This window comes from Drosophila albomicans, chromosome 2R, assembly GCF_009650485.2.
Source record: "Drosophila albomicans strain 15112-1751.03 chromosome 2R, ASM965048v2, whole genome shotgun sequence".
NCBI classification, from domain to species: domain Eukaryota; kingdom Metazoa; phylum Arthropoda; class Insecta; order Diptera; family Drosophilidae; genus Drosophila; species Drosophila albomicans.
In genome coordinates this window covers 32959042-32978721 of record NC_047631.2, presented here as the reverse complement: position 1 = coordinate 32978721, position 19680 = coordinate 32959042, and the positions used below count along the sequence as shown (strand labels likewise).

Sequence of the window (19680 nt, the reverse complement as noted above, 5' to 3'; positions counted from 1 at the left end):
TATCGCAGCTATCGATATAGGTACACATAAAAACATTGAAACTTGGCAGCACTTTTGTTGAGCTAAGCGCGAATTTGAAAGCCCATTTTAAACAATAAACCAATTATGTAAATATTCATAAATGCTTTTTATTTTTTCTAAAATAACCTATAAGCGTATTTGGTAAACAGCACTAACTAAAATATAAATTAATAAAACTAAGTTTTAATTAATAAATATCAGCTTATCAGTCTTTAAGGCTATTTTCTACTATTTTAATCGACTTCCTCGACAGTGGGTCCTCTGCCGAAGCCTCCAGCCTGTTGTCCACAGCTGGACGCTTGAGGATTAGCTCCAGCTCCCTGCTGGTGCATCTTGGTCATGATGGGAGTGCAGAACTTGGTGAGCTCCTGCAGTTTGTACTCGAACTCCTCCTTGTCGGCTGTGGTGTTGCCATCGAGCCACTTGATGGTCTCGCTGCACTTCTCGAGCACACTGCTCTTGTCTTCCGCAGATATTCTGTCTGTCTGTCCAGTTGCCTGTTCGGGCAGCCTCCTTCACACCAAAGACATAGCTTTCCAGCTGGTTGCGGGCGGCGATTCTCTGGCGGTGCTTCTCGTCCTCCTCGGCGTACTTCTCGGCTTCGCTCAGCATGCGATCAATGTCGGCTTGCGATAGGCGACCCTTGTCGTTCTTAATGGTTATATTCTTCACATTGCCTGTGCCCATCTCCTTGGCACTCACATTGAGAATGCCGTTGGCATCCAAGTCGAAGGTGACTTCCACTTTTGGAACACCGCGAGGCGCTGGTGGAATGCCCGTAAGGTCGAAGTTGCCCAGCACGTTGTTATCCTTGGTCAGGGCACGCTCTCCCTCAAACACCTGGATGCTCACAGCGGGCTGGTTGTCCGCGTATGTGGTGAAGGTCTTCGACTGCTTGCAAGGTATCCGGCTGTTGCGCTCAATGAGTTTTGTCATCACACCACCAGCTGTCTCTATGCCCAGGGACAGTGGCGCCACGTCCACAAGCAGAACGTCTTTAATCTGGCTGCTCTCGTCTCCAGATAGAATTGCAGCCTGAATGGCGGCACCATAGGCCACCGCTTCGTCTGGGTTGATGGACAGGTTAAGGCTCTTGCCGCAGAAGAAGTTCTGCAGCAGGCTCTGCACTTTGGGAATACGAGTTGAGCCGCCAACCAAAACGATGTCGTGAATCTGGTTCTTGTCCATCTTTGCATCATTCAGGGCCTTCTCCACCGGCTGCAGTGTGTTGCGGAACAGGTCGCCGCAGAGCTCCTCGAACCGTGCCGACTAATCTTTGTGTAGAAGTCATGACCCTCAAAGAGAGAGCATCAATCTCAATGGATGCCTCACTGCTTGAAGACAACGTGCGCTTCGCTCGCTCCGCTGCCGTCCGCAAGCGACGCAGGGCTCGTGGATTTGAGCGCAAATCCTTCTTGAATTTCCGCTTAAACTCCTCCGCCAAATGGTTAACGAGTCTGTTGTCGAAGTCCTCGCCTCCCAGATGTGTATCTCCAGCCGTTGCCCGCACCTCGAACAGCGAGCCTTCGTCAATGGTCAGGATTGACACATCGAAAGTGCCGCCGCCCAAATCGAATATCAGCACATTGCGTTCACCCTTCAGATTCTTGTCCAGCCCATAGGCCAGAGCTGCCGCTGTCGGTTCATTTATAATGCGCAGCACATTCAACCCAGCAATGGCACCAGCATCTTTCGTAGCCTGCCGCTGCGAATCGTTGAAATACGCTGGCACTGTGATCACCGCGTCTTTGATCGAGCTGCCCAGATACGCCTCAGCTGTCTCCTTCATCTTGGTGAGCACCATTGAGCTGATCTCCTCAGGGGCAAATCGCTTCTGCTCCCCCTTGAACTCAACGCTCATCTTTGGCTTGCCACAGTCGTTGACCACTTGGAATGGCCAGTGCTTCATATCCTCCTGAATCTTCGAGTCATCGAACTTGCGTCCAATCAAACGTTTCGCATCGAACAGACTGTTCTTTGGATTCATGGCCACTTGGTTCTTGGCCGCGTCTCCGATCAACCTCTCCGAGTCTGTGAATGCCACATAGCTGGGCGTCGTTCTGTTACCCTGGTCGTTGGCTATGATCTCCACCTTGCCGTGCTGGAACACACCGACGCACGAGTACGTGGTGCCCAAGTCAATACCAATAGCAGGCATTTTGTATCTGTGAGTTACTTCTTCTGCTTTCACTAACTGATTGTATCTTCAATTTGAGTGTTTGAACACTTTTACTTTACTTTTACTTTAATTCAACTTCTTTTTAAATTGTTCTCAGTTTGTACTTTCTTTAATGCACAATATTCTTTTCAATAAATTCTTTTATATTTGTTTGTTAGCTTGTTCAGCTTCTCTCTTTGCTTCGCTCTGTTTCAGTGTTTTCACTTCAACTGTTTGTTTTGAATTGTGACGAGGTGGAAATTTGCGCCGCTATTTATACCAAAACCCAGTGTGGTGGATTATTCTGGTTGCCCCTCTCGAGAAGAGCGTCGAATGTTCCACCCGAGAGAGAGAGAGAGAGAGAGAGAGTGAGAGCGAACTAAGCAGAGTGGTGGAACTTTCGAGAGTCCGCAATGGGAGAGGCGCAAAGTGTTCGAGATTGTTCGAGAGTGCGAAACGTTGACGGAGCAGACAAATGTGTGTGAGGGGAAATTATTGTTTATTTTTGTTTACAATAACTGAGAGGTTGTCGTAGGTTAGTATTGAGTATAAATATATTGTGCAGTCATAATGTTGCTATTAATAGTTTCAATCATCCCAAACACTTAAACATATTCAGAAGCATTTAAAAATAGAAATGCTATTGACGTATTTAACAATCTTTATCTAAATAATATATCCAAAATCCTATCTTTCTAACCAATCTAACATATAAAATATAGAGTCCATAAGAAATATGCTGTGATTAAAGCAAAGATATAGGTAGGTAAGTAATAGATAGTAAATAAAACAGTACATAGTATATAGATACATACATATATCAAACAACGCACTTAGCCGATTTTCCGGCAGGCCGCGCTATTCTGAACATTTACATCTTTGATGTTCATCTATTCGAACAGTAACAAAAAATATATTAACAATCATTTGCTACGTCAAAAAGTTAACAAAATAAAAGCTTGTCAACAGTTCAGAGTAAACTGAACTTATATTTATACTCGCAGTCATTGTATATCTCGCTCTCGCGCCCACTCGAATGCGAGAACATTCCACACTCTTCGCGAGAGGGGAAACCAGAATAATCCACCACACTGGGTTTTGGTATAAATAGCGGCGCAAATTTCCACCTCGTCACAATTCAAAACAAACAGTTGAAGTGAAAACACTGAAACAGAGCGAAGCAAAGAGAGAAGCTGAACAAGCTAACAAACAAATATAAAAGAATTTATTGAAAAGAATATTGTGCATTAAAGAAAGTACAAACTGAGAACAATTTAAAAAGAAGTTGAATTAAAGTAAAAGTAAAGTAAAGTAAAGTGAAAGTGTTCAAACACTCAAATTAAAGATACAATCAGTTAGTCAAAGCAGAAGAAGTAACTCACAGATACAAAATGCCTGCTATTGGTATTGACTTGGGCACCACGTACTCGTGCGTCGGTGTGTTCCAGCACGGCAAGGTGGAGATCATAGCCAACGACCAGGGTAACAGAACGACGCCCAGCTATGTGGCATTCACAGACTCGGAGAGGTTGATCGGAGACGCGGCCAAGAACCAAGTGGCCATGAATCCAAAGAACAGTCTGTTCGATGCGAAACGTTTGATTGGACGCAAGTTCGATGACTCGAAGATTCAGGAGGATATGAAGCACTGGCCATTCCAAGTGGTCAACGACTGTGGCAAGCCAAAGATGAGCGTTGAGTTCAAGGGGGAGCAGAAGCGATTTGCCCCTGAGGAGATCAGCTCAATGGTGCTCACCAAGATGAAGGAGACAGCTGAGGCGTATCTGGGCAGCTCGATCAAAGACGCGGTGATCACAGTGCCAGCGTATTTCAACGATTCGCAGCGGCAGGCTACGAAAGATGCTGGTGCCATTGCTGGGTTGAATGTGCTGCGCATTATAAATGAACCGACAGCGGCAGCTCTGGCCTATGGGCTGGACAAGAATCTGAAGGGTGAACGCAATGTGCTGATATTCGATTTGGGCGGCGGCACTTTCGATGTGTCAATCCTGACCATTGACGAAGGCTCGCTGTTCGAGGTGCGGGCAACGGCTGGAGATACACATCTGGGAGGCGAGGACTTCGACAACAGACTCGTTAACCATTTGGCGGAGGAGTTTAAGCGGAAATTCAAGAAGGATTTGCGCTCAAATCCACGAGCCCTGCGTCGCTTGCGGACGGCAGCGGAGCGAGCGAAGCGCACGTTGTCTTCAAGCAGTGAGGCATCCATTGAGATTGATGCTCTCTTTGAGGGTCATGACTTCTACACAAAGATTAGTCGGGCACGGTTCGAGGAGCTCTGCGGCGACCTGTTCCGCAACACACTGCAGCCGGTGGAGAAGGCCCTGAATGATGCAAAGATGGACAAGAACCAGATTCACGACATCGTTTTGGTTGGCGGCTCAACTCGTATTCCCAAAGTGCAGAGCCTGCTGCAGAACTTCTTCTGCGGCAAGAGCCTTAACCTGTCCATCAACCCAGACGAAGCGGTGGCCTATGGTGCCGCCATTCAGGCTGCAATTCTATCTGGAGACGAGAGCAGCCAGATTAAAGACGTTCTGCTTGTGGACGTGGCGCCACTGTCCCTGGGCATAGAGAGACAGCTGGTGGTGTGATGACAAAACTCATTGAGCGCAACAGCCGGATACCTTGCAAGCAGTCGAAGACCTTCACCACATACGCGGACAACCAGCCCGCTGTGAGCATCCAGGTGTTTGAGGGAGAGCGTGCCCTGACCAAGGATAACAACGTGCTGGGCAACTTCGACCTTACGGGCATTCCACCAGCGCCTCGCGGTGTTCCAAAAGTGGAAGTCACCTTCGACTTGGATGCCAACGGCATTCTCAATGTGAGTGCCAAGGAGATGGGCACAGGCAATGTGAAGAATATAACCATTAAGAACGACAAGGGTCGCCTATCGCAAGCCGACATTGATCGCATGCTGAGCGAAGCCGAGAAGTACGCCGAGGAGGACGAGAAGCACCGCCAGAGAATCGCCGCCCGCAACCAGCTGGAAAGCTATGTCTTTGGTGTGAAGGAGGCTGCCGAACAGGCAACTGGACAGACAGACAGAATATCTGCGGAAGACAAGAGCAGTGTGCTCGAGAAGTGCAGCGAGACCATCAAGTGGCTCGATGGCAACACCACAGCCGACAAGGAGGAGTTCGAGTACAAACTGCAGGAGCTCACCAAGTTCTGCACTCCCATCATGACCAAGATGCACCAGCAGGGAGCTGCAGCTGGAGCTGGAGCTAATCCTCAGGCGTCCAGCTGTGGTCAACAGGCTGGAGGCTTCGGCAGTGGCGGATACAAAGGTCCCACTGTTGAGGAGGTGGATTAAAATATTGTAGAAAATAGCCAAAGACTGATAAAATAATATATATTAATAGACAAATTCTAGCCATATGTAGAATACTATTTATTAAAATAGAGAATATATTTAAATATCGTTAATAAATTATTGTTGCAAATTAAATAATGTTGTATTTATTAATTAAAACTAAACCAAAAACTCCTTTAAGCTAATGCTTAGAAACATAAATTCTAGTAATCAATAAAATATATTTATTTTTAAAGTAAAACAACTAATTGTTATTATTTAATTCCTTGGTTTTTTGGTACCAATCTATCCAGGAACCTTCGTATACCCAGACATTGGTATAACCCAGATCAATTGCTTGTTCTGCAGATTTTCTAGCTCTTTCCCCGGATCGACAGGAGAAAATTAGTTGGGTGGATGTGGATGGCTTCACACGACCAAATAAAGTATAGAACTCAAGTTGACTCGTTGAGTCTCCCAGAATCTTGGTCAAGAGGTTTATATCAATATTAATGCTTCCTGGTATCTCTCCAGTTTCTTCAACTTCCTTCACAGTCCTGACATCGATAACTAACTTGTCTGGCGCTTTAAGGATTCTTTTTACAGCGTTGAAATCGAGCTTTCCTATGCTTTTGTTATTTGTGGAGTACGCAAAATTTGGCCAACTTTTATTGGTTGTGCCCAAAATATTTCGAACTTTCGGTCGAATACTACAGAATATTGTTTTAAACATTTCAGAATTCGAATTATTTAAAACAATATTCCACCATTCGAATCGTAAAAGTATTTTCATACACCAAATAGCTGAAAAGTAACATAAGTCTACTCAGTTTTTATTAACTGTATATTTTTACCTTAAAAGCTTAAATTGGGTGGAGGAACTCTCATCTTTGCAGGCAATCCTTAAAAAAATCGTATTTTTATACCCGCTACCCATAGGGTAATTTGTGCCGACAGGAAATTTATGTAACAGGTAGAAGGAGGGATCGTCGACCCCATAAAGTATATTCTTTATTCTTGACAAGAGTCAACAGCCGAGACGATCAAGCCATGTCCGTCTGTCCGTCTGTGTGTCTGTCAGTCTGTCCGTATAAACACCTAGATCGCAGAGACTATAAGACTATATATAAGACTATATTTTTTTTTCGACAGCAAAATCGAATAAGAAGCGTAATTTTAAAGCTATAGTCGCGAATATACTATATATACAATAATAACTATAGTATTTGTGATTCCTGAAAATTTGGTTGCGATCAGATAAAAATTGTCAAAATTACTAAAGAAATACTTGTGTATGGGCAAAAACGCCTACTTACTAGCGGTCTTAGTTGCTTTGGCAGACAATCTGGTATATTGTGCCGTCTATGGTATATTTTGATATTCGATATACCAAATATGTCATTTGATATAATTTTAGTATTTTTGTAGAATATTATTTTGGGGTATATGGTATATACTGCAATATTTGCTTTTATTCAAAATGGGTAGCGGGTATCTCGCAGTCGAACGCTCTTGACTGTAGCTGTTTTACTTGTTTTCTAGTGAAAGTTTAAATTGGTTGGAGCTGTCTTCTTTGCAGGCAATCTATGAACAAAATCGTATTTTCAAGAATAATTTTAAATAATTGATTCCTCAATAAATTTTTTGAATATTTTAACACTGAACTCAAAAAGAAAACCAAGAAAATATCCTGATCCCTTCCATTTTAAAACTTCTATCGTTGAATACTAAAAATGTTAGGGTCTTTCAAGGTTTTTGATGATTGGTCGAAAATTAGTGGCAACGTAGTACGGTGTGGAAAATATTTCAAAATTAAATACATTAGTCAGATGAACATTCTTCATAAAAGTGATGCACATTTCTTTGTCGATTATAACAAAAGTTAATATCAATAGTCTACGCCTTGGTTTTAGGAAGTAGCATGATTATCTATAGATATTCCTAAAAACCTACGGGTAGCGGATATAATTATGGAATTGTGTTGATTTTGTGTTGAAAAAAGCATCAGCTACCATTTAACAGTTACACACACACCTCAGCAGAATGGTGTATCCGAAAGGATGATAAGGTCTGTAACTGAAAAAGCTCGTGCTTTAGTTATAGGAACCGACCTACAGAAAAGTTTCTGCGGTGAAGCTGTGTTAACAGCAACGTATTTAATAAACAGAAGTCCAAGTAATGCACTTAAAAATTTCTTGAAAACACCATATGAAATGTGGCATAATAAAAAGCCAAGCTTAAAATATTTAAAAGTTTTTGGTTCCACAGTATATGTTCATAATAAGATACCTAAAAGGAAGTTTGATGAAAAATCTTGGAAAGGTATACTTGTGGGGTATGAACCAAATGGATATACATATGTAGAGTGTGGTGTGTTGAAAAAGAAATATTTGTAACAGCAAGAGATGTTGTTGTTGATGAAACAAATATGGTAAAGTCTAGAGCTGTGGTTGAGGAGGACATGCATCTTAATAATGAAGATGGTGAAAGTATTCTGTCGAATACTGATAATGAAAATGTCCTCAATAATAATGAGAATTCTGACCAAGCAGATGAACAGCCCAGCGACATGGTAGATTTTGAGAATGCCGATTCAGAAATTTCTGGTGAAAATCAAAAGTATCTTATCGAGATTTAATAAATAATTGTGTTATGAATACTCAGTCTTTAATCTATTCTGTGCCAAATAAATTTGTCGAGGTTAAATACAATAAAGATAGATCACATTGGGAGACCTTTTAGTCCATCATATGGATGTAAAGACAGCATTTTTGAATGGAATATTAAAAGAAGAAATATATATGCAAATACCTGAAGGTCTTAAAGGTAGAGAAAATGAGGTTTGTAGACTACATAAAGCAATTTATGGCCTCAATCAAGCTGCTAGGTGTTGGTTTGAAATATTCGAGAAAGCATTAAAAGAAATAGGCTTTGTTAATTCACCAGTAGATCGATGTAATCGTCTAATATATATATTCTTTTATATGTAGATGACTTAGTGATATCTACTAAAATAAAGAAGTAATGATGGATTTTAAATTATACCTAATGAACAAATTCCGAATAACTGATTTAAATGAAAATAAATTTTTCTTAGGTATTAAAGTTGATAGAAGTGATGGTCAAATTAGTCTTAGTCAATCCGCTTACATAAAATCCATACTTTTAAAATAAAATATGGAAACTTGCAATCCTGTTAACTGTCCTCTACCAACTAAACTTAATCATATTGCTCTTAGCTCAGATGATAAGTGCGATGCCCCATGTCGAAATGTAATAGGATGTTTAATGTACATTATGTTATGTACAAGACCAGATTTAAGTACAGCCGTTAATTTTGTAAGTCGTTATTGTGAAAAGAATAACACAGAACCTTGGCAGTGCCTGAAGAAAGTTTTAAGGCACCTAAAAGGTACAGTTGACTTGAAGTTATCTTTTCAGAAAAAATCAAATTTTAATGAGTTTTTGGTCGGCTATGTGGATTCTGATTGGGGTGGTAGTGAATCAGATAGAAAAAGTACTACAGGGTACATATTTAAAATGTTTGATTCTAATGTAATTTTTGGGAATACAAGGAAGCAAAATTCTGGCAGCAGAATCATCAACAGAAGCAGAATATATGGCCTTATTTGAGGCAGTTAGAGAAGCTAAATGGCTAAATTTATTATTAGTAAGTTTAAAGATAGAAGTAATTAATCCTAATAGATTATATGAAGATAAAATATATATATACTATTTTTGAGGAGGTGTGTGGAAATGTAGCATCAAACTGGATGCAAAAACAGTATATATATATATATATATGTTATCGCAACATCTCATCACTAATATATTAAATCAGTAAATATTATATATCGAATGTCGATTGATGTTTGGCCTTACATGGTCTCACTTTTTCTAAATCTCTTCCTCTTTCGTCGTTGACCATCGTACAATAAAGACGTGTCCGCTAGTTGCTCAAAGATAAATAAATGTGTTTTTATTTGACAAACTGAAAAAAGTATATGGAAATATTAAGTGATACAACTGAAGGATTTAAGAAAGAGAAGTCGCCGTGCTCGTCTAAATATTATCTGTGAGGATTGGATTGGATTAACTGGATTTTTCAACACAGAGAAAATAAGATTAGAAAAAAGCTTTTATAAAGCGATGTGCTGTATGTTTTTCATTAATAAACCCTCAGATCAATACTTAACATAAAATATATAATATACATAAATGTACAAAAGTTAAGAATTATAGTATATTTAAGATATCTTCAATATTATCGACATCATCCATTCCTTAAATTCCGTGCTCTGCAGCCAGACATCTCTGACAAATCCGTCAGAGCATTACCCATATGTAATAGTCATAAGGAGGCATCTCCGACCCTATAAAATATATAAAGTCTTGATCACTGTCAACAGCCGAGTCAATCTGGTTATGTCTGTCTGTCCGTATGAAATACTGAAATAATCAAAAGGCCCAACTATGAATTACACGGAAGATGAGGTTATGGAAGTAATTGAGGACTCATCATATCCAGCATATCGGGCAAAGGTACAGCAGCTACGTGCTTGGGCTCCCTTTGTCGGGACATTGCTAATCAAATCTCTTTTATATAATATATAGCATGTCGTCAGGCTGACAAGATTGCAGACTATGCTTAACGAAGCCAAGATCAAATATGACAGTGTAAGTTGATAGTATACAGTCGAGATATATCGATCTCATCAGACTTGCTAAATTCATTATTTCATATTTCATATAATCATGATCGTGAGTGATGACGATGCTAATCTTCCAGCCAACCAAAAAACTGAGAGTGCGTGTTGCACTTTGTGCGCAGCTAGAGGAAATGCTCAAGGAGTTTGCACAAACCAACAGCCAGACAGTGGCTGAGCTGCAAGAAGAGTCGGTGTGCAGTATCAGTAACACCCTAGGCATGCCACCAACTCGACCGGACGAGGATTAGCTGCTTGTGATCAACGAGTGCAAGCTGGAACAGAGCGAATATATGCTAAGCTCTTCACAGGAACGCGCTACGCAAAGGCAGAGCCATTAAATTCAATTAAAACATCTCTAAAATTTAAGTAAAAGTAAACTAAAAAAAAGATGCTTAGATTTCCTCAAAAAGCCAGCATTCCCGCTGCCCGCTGTTTTCATATTTTTCCCGCAATCACAGTTCAAAAAAATCCAAATCTGACGGGAAAAAAGCGAAAGTGACACCGCTGCGGATAAGCGGTTGGGGCGCCATCCCGCATTGAGAGTGATAGTGTCCAGCTCCCATCCAGAACCACTTGAGAATTGCAACAGGCGAAAATATAAAATTGACTGTTTACGTTTTTAATTTATGTAAACAAACCTGCAATTATGCCATACAAATATTGCATACTTTTAAGCTGATCATTCAAGAATATAAAAAACAAGAAGGCTACAGCTGCTCGTAAAAAGGTAAATGTGTAAATCAAACAACAACATCGTGACGTGGACATGAACGAAACATCAATTTTGATATTGATTTATTATTGCACAGTTAAAGGCTCCTCCAATTAAGAAGGCGAAAATTGGATGCTTTTTGTCAGTAGGTAGATATTTTTATTGCGAAACTTTTGATATAGAACTTGCCATTATACGCGCAAATCTCTAGTTGTCCATACCTGGAGAATACGTGGAAATTTGAAAAGTCAAAAAATATTTTTTCGATCACCTATACAAGAGAACTATAAGGACTAGGCGGCGGACCAAGATATCACTTAAGGTAAGCGGGCGTGGTCAGGCAGGCGAACTTCACAAAGATTGCCTAGCTAATCTAATCAATTGCTACATAACAGTTCTGCACAATTTGAAGGCATTGCAAGTGATCTTTGAAGGCAAAAATTGGGTTGCCAAAAATTTTAGTGAATGTCTGCCAAATATCACCAAGATATTAGAGTAGGCGAAAGGGATAAGTGGGCATGGTCAATTAGAATAGCTTCATGAAGGTTGCACATTTTAGAAGCGCATGTGTGAGTGTGTATGTGCATGCAAATTTCCAAATATCTTCTTTCGATTACGGATTGCAGAAGAACTATGAGGAGATATTTTGATTGCGAAACTTTTGATATACAACTTGACATTATACGCGCAAATCTCTAGTTGTCCATACCTGGAGAACACTGATACATGTTTGAAAATGATAAAGTTGGAAAAATATAAATAAATACGGAAATTTGACAATAAGAACAGAACGCCTCATTATGAACAAGCTTCATAATTCTATTGTATTTCATATTGACAGTTCCTCAATTTCCGTTAATACCTTTTTAAGAATGTGGTAATATCTTAAAAAACTTCAGTGCCACCCTCAGAGTTCATCAAACAACTTTTTTTATTACTTGCTGTTGCACAGAGGAAAGACTTCCACTACTTCAGAGTAGAGCCATAATATCGAGTAACCCACCAAATAAAAAATCATGAAGATTTAGATTAAACAATAACATTTTTATTGAATATAATTCAATTTAAATAAACCTTACTTTATACATAAATATTTTACTAATTTTTGGTTGAGATCTAATTTAAATTGATTATCACTAGAAACTAATACTGTTCTTAATCCACCTCCTCAACAGTGGGACCTTTGTATCCGCCACTGCCGAAGCCTCCAGCCTGTTGACCGCAGCTGGACGCCTGAGGATTAGCTCCAGCTGCAGCTCCCTGCTGGTGCATCTTGGTCATGATGGGAGTGCAGAACTTGGTGAGCTCCTGCAGTTTGTACTCAAACTCCTCCTTGTCGGCTGTGGTGTTGCCATCGAGCCACTTGATGGTCTCGCTGCACTTCTCGAGCACACTGCTCTTGTCTTCCGCAGATATTCTGTCTGTCTGTCCAGTTGCCTGTTCGGCAGCCTCCTTCACACCAAAGACATAGCTTTCCAGCTGGTTGCGGGCGGCGATTCTCTGGCGGTGCTTCTCGTCCTCCTCGGCGTACTTCTCGGCTTCGCTCAGCATGCGATCAATGTCGGCTTGCGATAGGCGACCCTTGTCGTTCTTAATGGTTATATTCTTCACATTGCCTGTGCCCATCTCCTTGGCACTCACATTGAGAATGCCGTTGGCATCCAAGTCGAAGGTGACTTCCACTTTTGGAACACCGCGAGGCGCTGGTGGAATGCCCGTAAGGTCGAAGTTGCCCAGCACGTTGTTATCCTTGGTCAGGGCACGCTCTCCCTCAAACACCTGGATGCTCACAGCGGGCTGGTTGTCCGCGTATGTGGTGAAGGTCTTCGACTGCTTGCAAGGTATCCGGCTGTTGCGCTCAATGAGTTTTGTCATCACACCACCAGCTGTCTCTATGCCCAGGGACAGTGGCGCCACGTCCACAAGCAGAACGTCTTTAATCTGGCTGCTCTCGTCTCCCAGATAGAATTGCAGCCTGAATGGCGGCACCATAGGCCACCGCTTCGTCTGGGTTGATGGACAGGTTAAGGCTCTTGCCGCAGAAGAAGTTCTGCAGCAGGCTCTGCACTTTGGGAATACGAGTTGAGCCGCCAACCAAAACGATGTCGTGAATCTGGTTCTTGTCCATCTTTGCATCATTCAGGGCCTTCTCCACCGGCTGCAGTGTGTTGCGGAACAGGTCGCCGCAGAGCTCCTCGAACCGTGCCCGACTAATCTTTGTGTAGAAGTCATGACCCTCAAAGAGAGCATCAATCTCAATGGATGCCTCACTGCTTGAAGACAACGTGCGCTTCGCTCGCTCCGCTGCCGTCCGCAAGCGACGCAGGGCTCGTGGATTTGAGCGCAAATCCTTCTTGAATTTCCGCTTAAACTCCTCCGCCAAATGGTTAACGAGTCTGTTGTCGAAGTCCTCGCCTCCCAGATGTGTATCTCCAGCCGTTGCCCGCACCTCGAACAGCGAGCCTTCGTCAATGGTCAGGATTGACACATCGAAAGTGCCGCCGCCCAAATCGAATATCAGCACATTGCGTTCACCCTTCAGATTCTTGTCCAGCCCATAGGCCAGAGCTGCCGCTGTCGGTTCATTTATAATGCGCAGCACATTCAACCCAGCAATGGCACCAGCATCTTTCGTAGCCTGCCGCTGCGAATCGTTGAAATACGCTGGCACTGTGATCACCGCGTCTTTGATCGAGCTGCCCAGATACGCCTCAGCTGTCTCCTTCATCTTGGTGAGCACCATTGAGCTGATCTCCTCAGGGGCAAATCGCTTCTGCTCCCCCTTGAACTCAACGCTCATCTTTGGCTTGCCACAGTCGTTGACCACTTGGAATGGCCAGTGCTTCATATCCTCCTGAATCTTCGAGTCATCGAACTTGCGTCCAATCAAACGTTTCGCATCGAACAGACTGTTCTTTGGATTCATGGCCACTTGGTTCTTGGCCGCGTCTCCGATCAACCTCTCCGAGTCTGTGAATGCCACATAGCTGGGCGTCGTTCTGTTACCCTGGTCGTTGGCTATGATCTCCACCTTGCCGTGCTGGAACACACCGACGCACGAGTACGTGGTGCCCAAGTCAATACCAATAGCAGGCATTTTGTATCTGTGAGTTACTTCTTCTGCTTTGACTAACTGATTGTATCTTCAATTTGTGTGCTTGAACACTTATTTTACTTTACTTTTACTTTAATTCAACTTCTTTTTAAATTGTTCTCAGTTTGTACTTTCTTTAATTCACAATATTCTTTTAAATAATTCTTTTATATTTGTTTGTTTGTTAGCTTGTTCAGCTTCTCTCTTTGCTTCGCTCTGTTTCAGTGTTTTCACTTCAACTGTTTGTTTTGAATTGTGACGAGGTGGAAATTTGCGCCGCTATTTATACCAAAACCCAGAGTGGTGGAATTTTCTGGTTTCCCCTCTCGCGAAGAGCGTCGAATGTTCTCGCATTCGAGTGGGCGCGAGAGCGAGATCATGATACAATTATACAAGGTAGTACCGTCGGAAAAAAGCTGGTCCCCTGTCTATGTTAGCAATGAGTGCGAGTGAAAGAGGCACAGCGTGGTAGTGTGAACGAGACGGCAATGAAATGCGCGTTAACCCTTAGACGATGCAATTAATATTTACATATTTAGAAGCTAATATTAATGTCTAATTGACATATTTTTTAAATGTAAATTGTTTATGAACAATATTAATAATATATATGAGAATTCTCTAATTCTCTAAATGTTTTAGTTCTATCCGTGTCTACGGCATACATGGCAAAAAGTCATTTTGCATAAGGGTTAATTGCGCTAAAAAATTCGTCCGCAGACAACCTCTTGCGTCGAAATCCGAATGCGCACTGACGAAAGCTATTTTCCGACGGCACTACCTTGTATAATTGTATCATGAGCGAGATATACAATGACTGCGAGTATAAATATAAGTTCAGTTTACTCTGAACTGTTGACAAGCTTTTAATTTGTTAACTTTTTGACGTAGCAAATGATTATTAATATATTGTTTGTTACTGTTCAAGTAGATGAACATCAAAGATGTATGTAAATGTTCAGAATAACGCGACCTGCCGGAAAATCGGCTAAGTGCGTTGTTTGATATATGTATGTATCTATATACTATGTACTGTTTTATTTACTATCTATTACTTACCTACCTATATCTTTGCTTTAATCACAGCATATTTCTTATGGACTCTATATTTTATATGTTAGATTGGTTAGAAAGATAGGATTTTGGATATATTATTTAGATAAAGATTGTTAAATACGTCAATAGCATTTCTATTTTTAAATGCTTCTGAATATGTTTAAGTGTTTGGGATGATTGAAACTATTAATAGCAACATTATGACTGCAAAATATATTTATACTCAATACTAACCTACGACAACCTCTTAGTTATTGTAAACAAAAATAAACAATAATTTCCCCTCACACACATTTGTCTGCTCCGTCAACGTTTCGCACTCTCGAAATATCTCGAACACTTTGCGCTCTTCCATTGCAGACTCTCGAAAGTTCCACCACTCTGCTTAGTTCGCTCTCACTCTCTCTCTCTCGGGTGGAACATTCGACGCTCTTCTCGAGAGGGGCAACCAGAAAATTCCACCACACTGGGTTTTGGTATAAATAGCGGCGCAAATTTCCACCTCGTCACAATTCAAAACAAACAGTTGAAGTGAAAACACTGAAACAGAGCGAAGCAAAGAGAGAAGCTGAACAAGCTAACAAACAAACAAATATAAAAGAATATTGTGCATTAAAGAAAGTACAAACTGAGAACAATTTAAAAAGAAGTTGAATTAAAGTAAAAGTAAAGTAAAGTAAAGTGAAAGTGTTCAAACACTCAAATTAAAGATACAATCAGTTAGTCAAAGCAGAAGAAGTAACTCACAGATACAAAATGCCTGCTATTGGTATTGACTTGGGCACCACGTACTCGTGCGTCGGTGTGTTCCAGCACGGCAAGGTGGAGATCATAGCCAACGACCAGGGTAACAGAACGACGCCCAGCTATGTGGCATTCACAGACTCGGAGAGGTTGATCGGAGACGCGGCCAAGAACCAAGTGGCCATGAATCCAAAGAACAGTCTGTTCGATGCGAAACGTTTGATTGGACGCAAGTTCGATGACTCGAAGATTCAGGAGGATATGAAGCACTGGCCATTCCAAGTGGTCAACGACTGTGGCAAGCCAAAGATGAGCGTTGAGTTCAAGGGGGAGCAGAAGCGATTTGCCCCTGAGGAGATCAGCTCAATGGTGCTCACCAAGATGAAGGAGACAGCTGAGGCGTATCTGGGCAGCTCGATCAAAGACGCGGTGATCACAGTGCCAGCGTATTTCAACGATTCGCAGCGGCAGGCTACGAAAGATGCTGGTGCCATTGCTGGGTTGAATGTGCTGCGCATTATAAATGAACCGACAGCGGCAGCTCTGGCCTATGGGCTGGACAAGAATCTGAAGGGTGAACGCAATGTGCTGATATTCGATTTGGGCGGCGGCACTTTCGATGTGTCAATCCTGACCATTGACGAAGGCTCGCTGTTCGAGGTGCGGGCAACGGCTGGAGATACACATCTGGGAGGCGAGGACTTCGACAACAGACTCGTTAACCATTTGGCGGAGGAGTTTAAGCGGAAATTCAAGAAGGATTTGCGCTCAAATCCACGAGCCCTGCGTCGCTTGCGGACGGCAGCGGAGCGAGCGAAGCGCACGTTGTCTTCAAGCAGTGAGGCATCCATTGAGATTGATGCTCTCTTTGAGGGTCATGACTTCTACACAAAGATTAGTCGGGCACGGTTCGAGGAGCTCTGCGGCGACCTGTTCCGCAACACACTGCAGCCGGTGGAGAAGGCCCTGAATGATGCAAAGATGGACAAGAACCAGATTCACGACATCGTTTTGGTTGGCGGCTCAACTCGTATTCCCAAAGTGCAGAGCCTGCTGCAGAACTTCTTCTGCGGCAAGAGCCTTAACCTGTCCATCAACCCAGACGAAGCGGTGGCCTATGGTGCCGCCATTCAGGCTGCAATTCTATCTGGAGACGAGAGCAGCCAGATTAAAGACGTTCTGCTTGTGGACGTGGCGCCACTGTCCCTGGGCATAGAGACAGCTGGTGGTGTGATGACAAAACTCATTGAGCGCAACAGCCGGATACCTTGCAAGCAGTCGAAGACCTTCACCACATACGCGGACAACCAGCCCGCTGTGAGCATCCAGGTGTTTGAGGGAGAGCGTGCCCTGACCAAGGATAACAACGTGCTGGGCAACTTCGACCTTACGGGCATTCCACCAGCGCCTCGCGGTGTTCCAAAAGTGGAAGTCACCTTCGACTTGGATGCCAACGGCATTCTCAATGTGAGTGCCAAGGAGATGGGCACAGGCAATGTGAAGAATATAACCATTAAGAACGACAAGGGTCGCCTATCGCAAGCCGACATTGATCGCATGCTGAGCGAAGCCGAGAAGTACGCCGAGGAGGACGAGAAGCACCGCCAGAGAATCGCCGCCCGCAACCAGCTGGAAAGCTATGTCTTTGGTGTGAAGGAGGCTGCCGAACAGGCAACTGGACAGACAGACAGAATATCTGCGGAAGACAAGAGCAGTGTGCTCGAGAAGTGCAGCGAGACCATCAAGTGGCTCGATGGCAACACCACAGCCGACAAGGAGGAGTTCGAGTACAAACTGCAGGAGCTCACCAAGTTCTGCACTCCCATCATGACCAAGATGCACCAGCAGGGAGCTAATCCTCAAGCGTCCAGCTGTGGTCAACAGGCTGGAGGCTTCGGCAGTGGCGGATACAAAGGTCCCACTGTTGAGGAGGTGGATTAAGAACAGTATTAGTTTCTAGTGATAATCAATTTAAATTAGATCTCAACCAAAAATTAGTAAAATATTTATGTATAAAGTAAGGTTTATTTAAATTGAATTATATTCAATAAAAATGTTATTGTTTAATCTAAATCTTCATGATTTTTTATTTGGTGGGTTACTCGATATTATGGCTCTACTCTGAAGTAGTGGAAGTCTTCCCTCAGTGCAACAGCAAGTAATAAAAAAAATTGTTTGATGAACTCTGAAGCACTGATGTTTCTTAAGATATTACTACATTCTTATAAAGGTATTACCGGAAATTCAGGTACTGCCAATATGAAATACAATAGAATTATGAAACTTGTTCATAATGAGGAGTTCTGTTCTTATTATCAAATTTCCGTATTTATTTCTATTTTTCCAACTTATCATTTTGAAATTAAACATGTATCAGTGTTCTCCAGGTATGGACAACTAGAGCGCGTATAATGGCAAGTTGTGTATCAAAAGTTTACCTACTGACAAAAATTCGTTAACATAGTCTTTATAGTTCTTCTGCAATCCGTAATCGAAAGAAGATATTTGGAAATTTGCATGCACATACACACTCACACATGCGCTTCTAAAATGTGCAACCTTCATGAAGCTATTCTAATTGACCATGCCCACTTATCCCTTTCGCCTACTCTAATATCTTGGTGATATTTGGCAGACATTCACTAAAATTTTTGGCAACCCAATTTTTGCCTTCAAAGATCACTTGCAATGCCTTCAAATTGTGCAGAACTGTTATGTAGCAATTGATTAGATTAGCTAGGCAATCTTTGTGAAGTTCGCCTGCCAGACCACGCCCGCTTACCTTAAGTGATATCTTGGTCCGCCGCCTAGTCAATCACACACACATGCATTTCACACACATTCACCAAAATTTTTGGCATCGTATGGTGATCATATTCTCCAGGTATGGACAACTAGAGATTTGCGCGTATAATGGCAAGTTCTATATCAAAAGTTTCGCAATAAAAATATCTACCTACTGACAAAAAGCATCCAATTTTCGCCTTCTTTATTGGAGGAGCCTTTAACTGTGCAATAATAAATCAATATCAAAATTGATGTTTCGTTCATGTCCACGTCACGATGTTGTTGTTTGATTTACACATTTACCTTTTTACGAGCAGCTGTAGCCTTCTTGTTTTTTTATATTCTTGAATGATCAGCTTAAAAGTATGCAATATTTGTATGGCATAATTGCAGGTTTGTTTACATAAATTAAAAACGTAAACAGTCAATTTTATATTTTCGCCTGTTGCAATTCTCAAGTGGTTCTGGATGGGAGCTGGACACTATCACTCTCAATGCGGGATGGCGCCGCAACCGCTTATCCGCAGCGGTGTCACTTTCGCTTTTTTCCCGTCAGATTTGGATTTTTTTGAACTGTGATTGCGGGAAAAATATGAAAACAGCGGGCAGCGGGAATGCTGGCTTTTTGAGGAAATCTAAGCATCTTTTTTTTTAGTTTACTTTTACTTAAATTTTAGAGATGTTTTAATTGAATTTAATGGCTCTGCCTTTGCGTAGCGCGTTCCTGTGAAGAGCTTAGCATATATTCGCTCTGTTCCAGCCAGTGTTGCCAACTTGGCTATTTTCTAGCCAGATTTGGCTATTTTGCATGACCTAAAACTAGAAACCACTCAATTTTGCTAGAGCCTGTTATGTTGGCTATTTCACAAAAAAAATTTGCTATTTTTTAGCTATTTTAAATTATTTGTAATATTTGATTATATTTATTTATTTAAAGTCGACTTAAAAAAAGTGGACTTTCAAATTTAATTTTCGGAAATCGTATATTGACAATAAAGATGTTGTTTGTGGCTATCGATATATACACACAACGTTTACCGCCCAGCGTGACTGAATTGTGTATTTTAAATACTAAAATAT

The 19680-nt window shown here is 41.9% G+C and overlaps 1 protein-coding gene and 3 pseudogenes across 1 annotated transcript; 2 read left to right on the top strand and 2 right to left on the bottom strand.

The window, feature by feature from the left end:
* Nucleotides 1-239: 239 nt before the first annotated feature.
* Nucleotides 240-2253, bottom strand: LOC117574176 (heat shock protein 68-like; annotated as a pseudogene).
* A 1261-nt stretch (nt 2254-3514) lies between these two features.
* On the top strand, nt 3515-17886 carry LOC117574172 (heat shock protein 68-like; annotated as a pseudogene).
* LOC117574173 (heat shock protein 68-like) lies at nt 11943-14254 on the bottom strand (annotated as a pseudogene).
* On the top strand, nt 15772-17886 carry LOC117574174 (heat shock protein 68). Its single transcript, XM_034257864.2, has one exon. It carries the CDS (start codon nt 15826-15828, stop codon nt 17752-17754), a length of 1929 nt encoding a protein of 642 aa, XP_034113755.1. The 5' UTR covers nt 15772-15825; the 3' UTR covers nt 17755-17886.
* Nucleotides 17887-19680: the final 1794 nt, after the last annotated feature.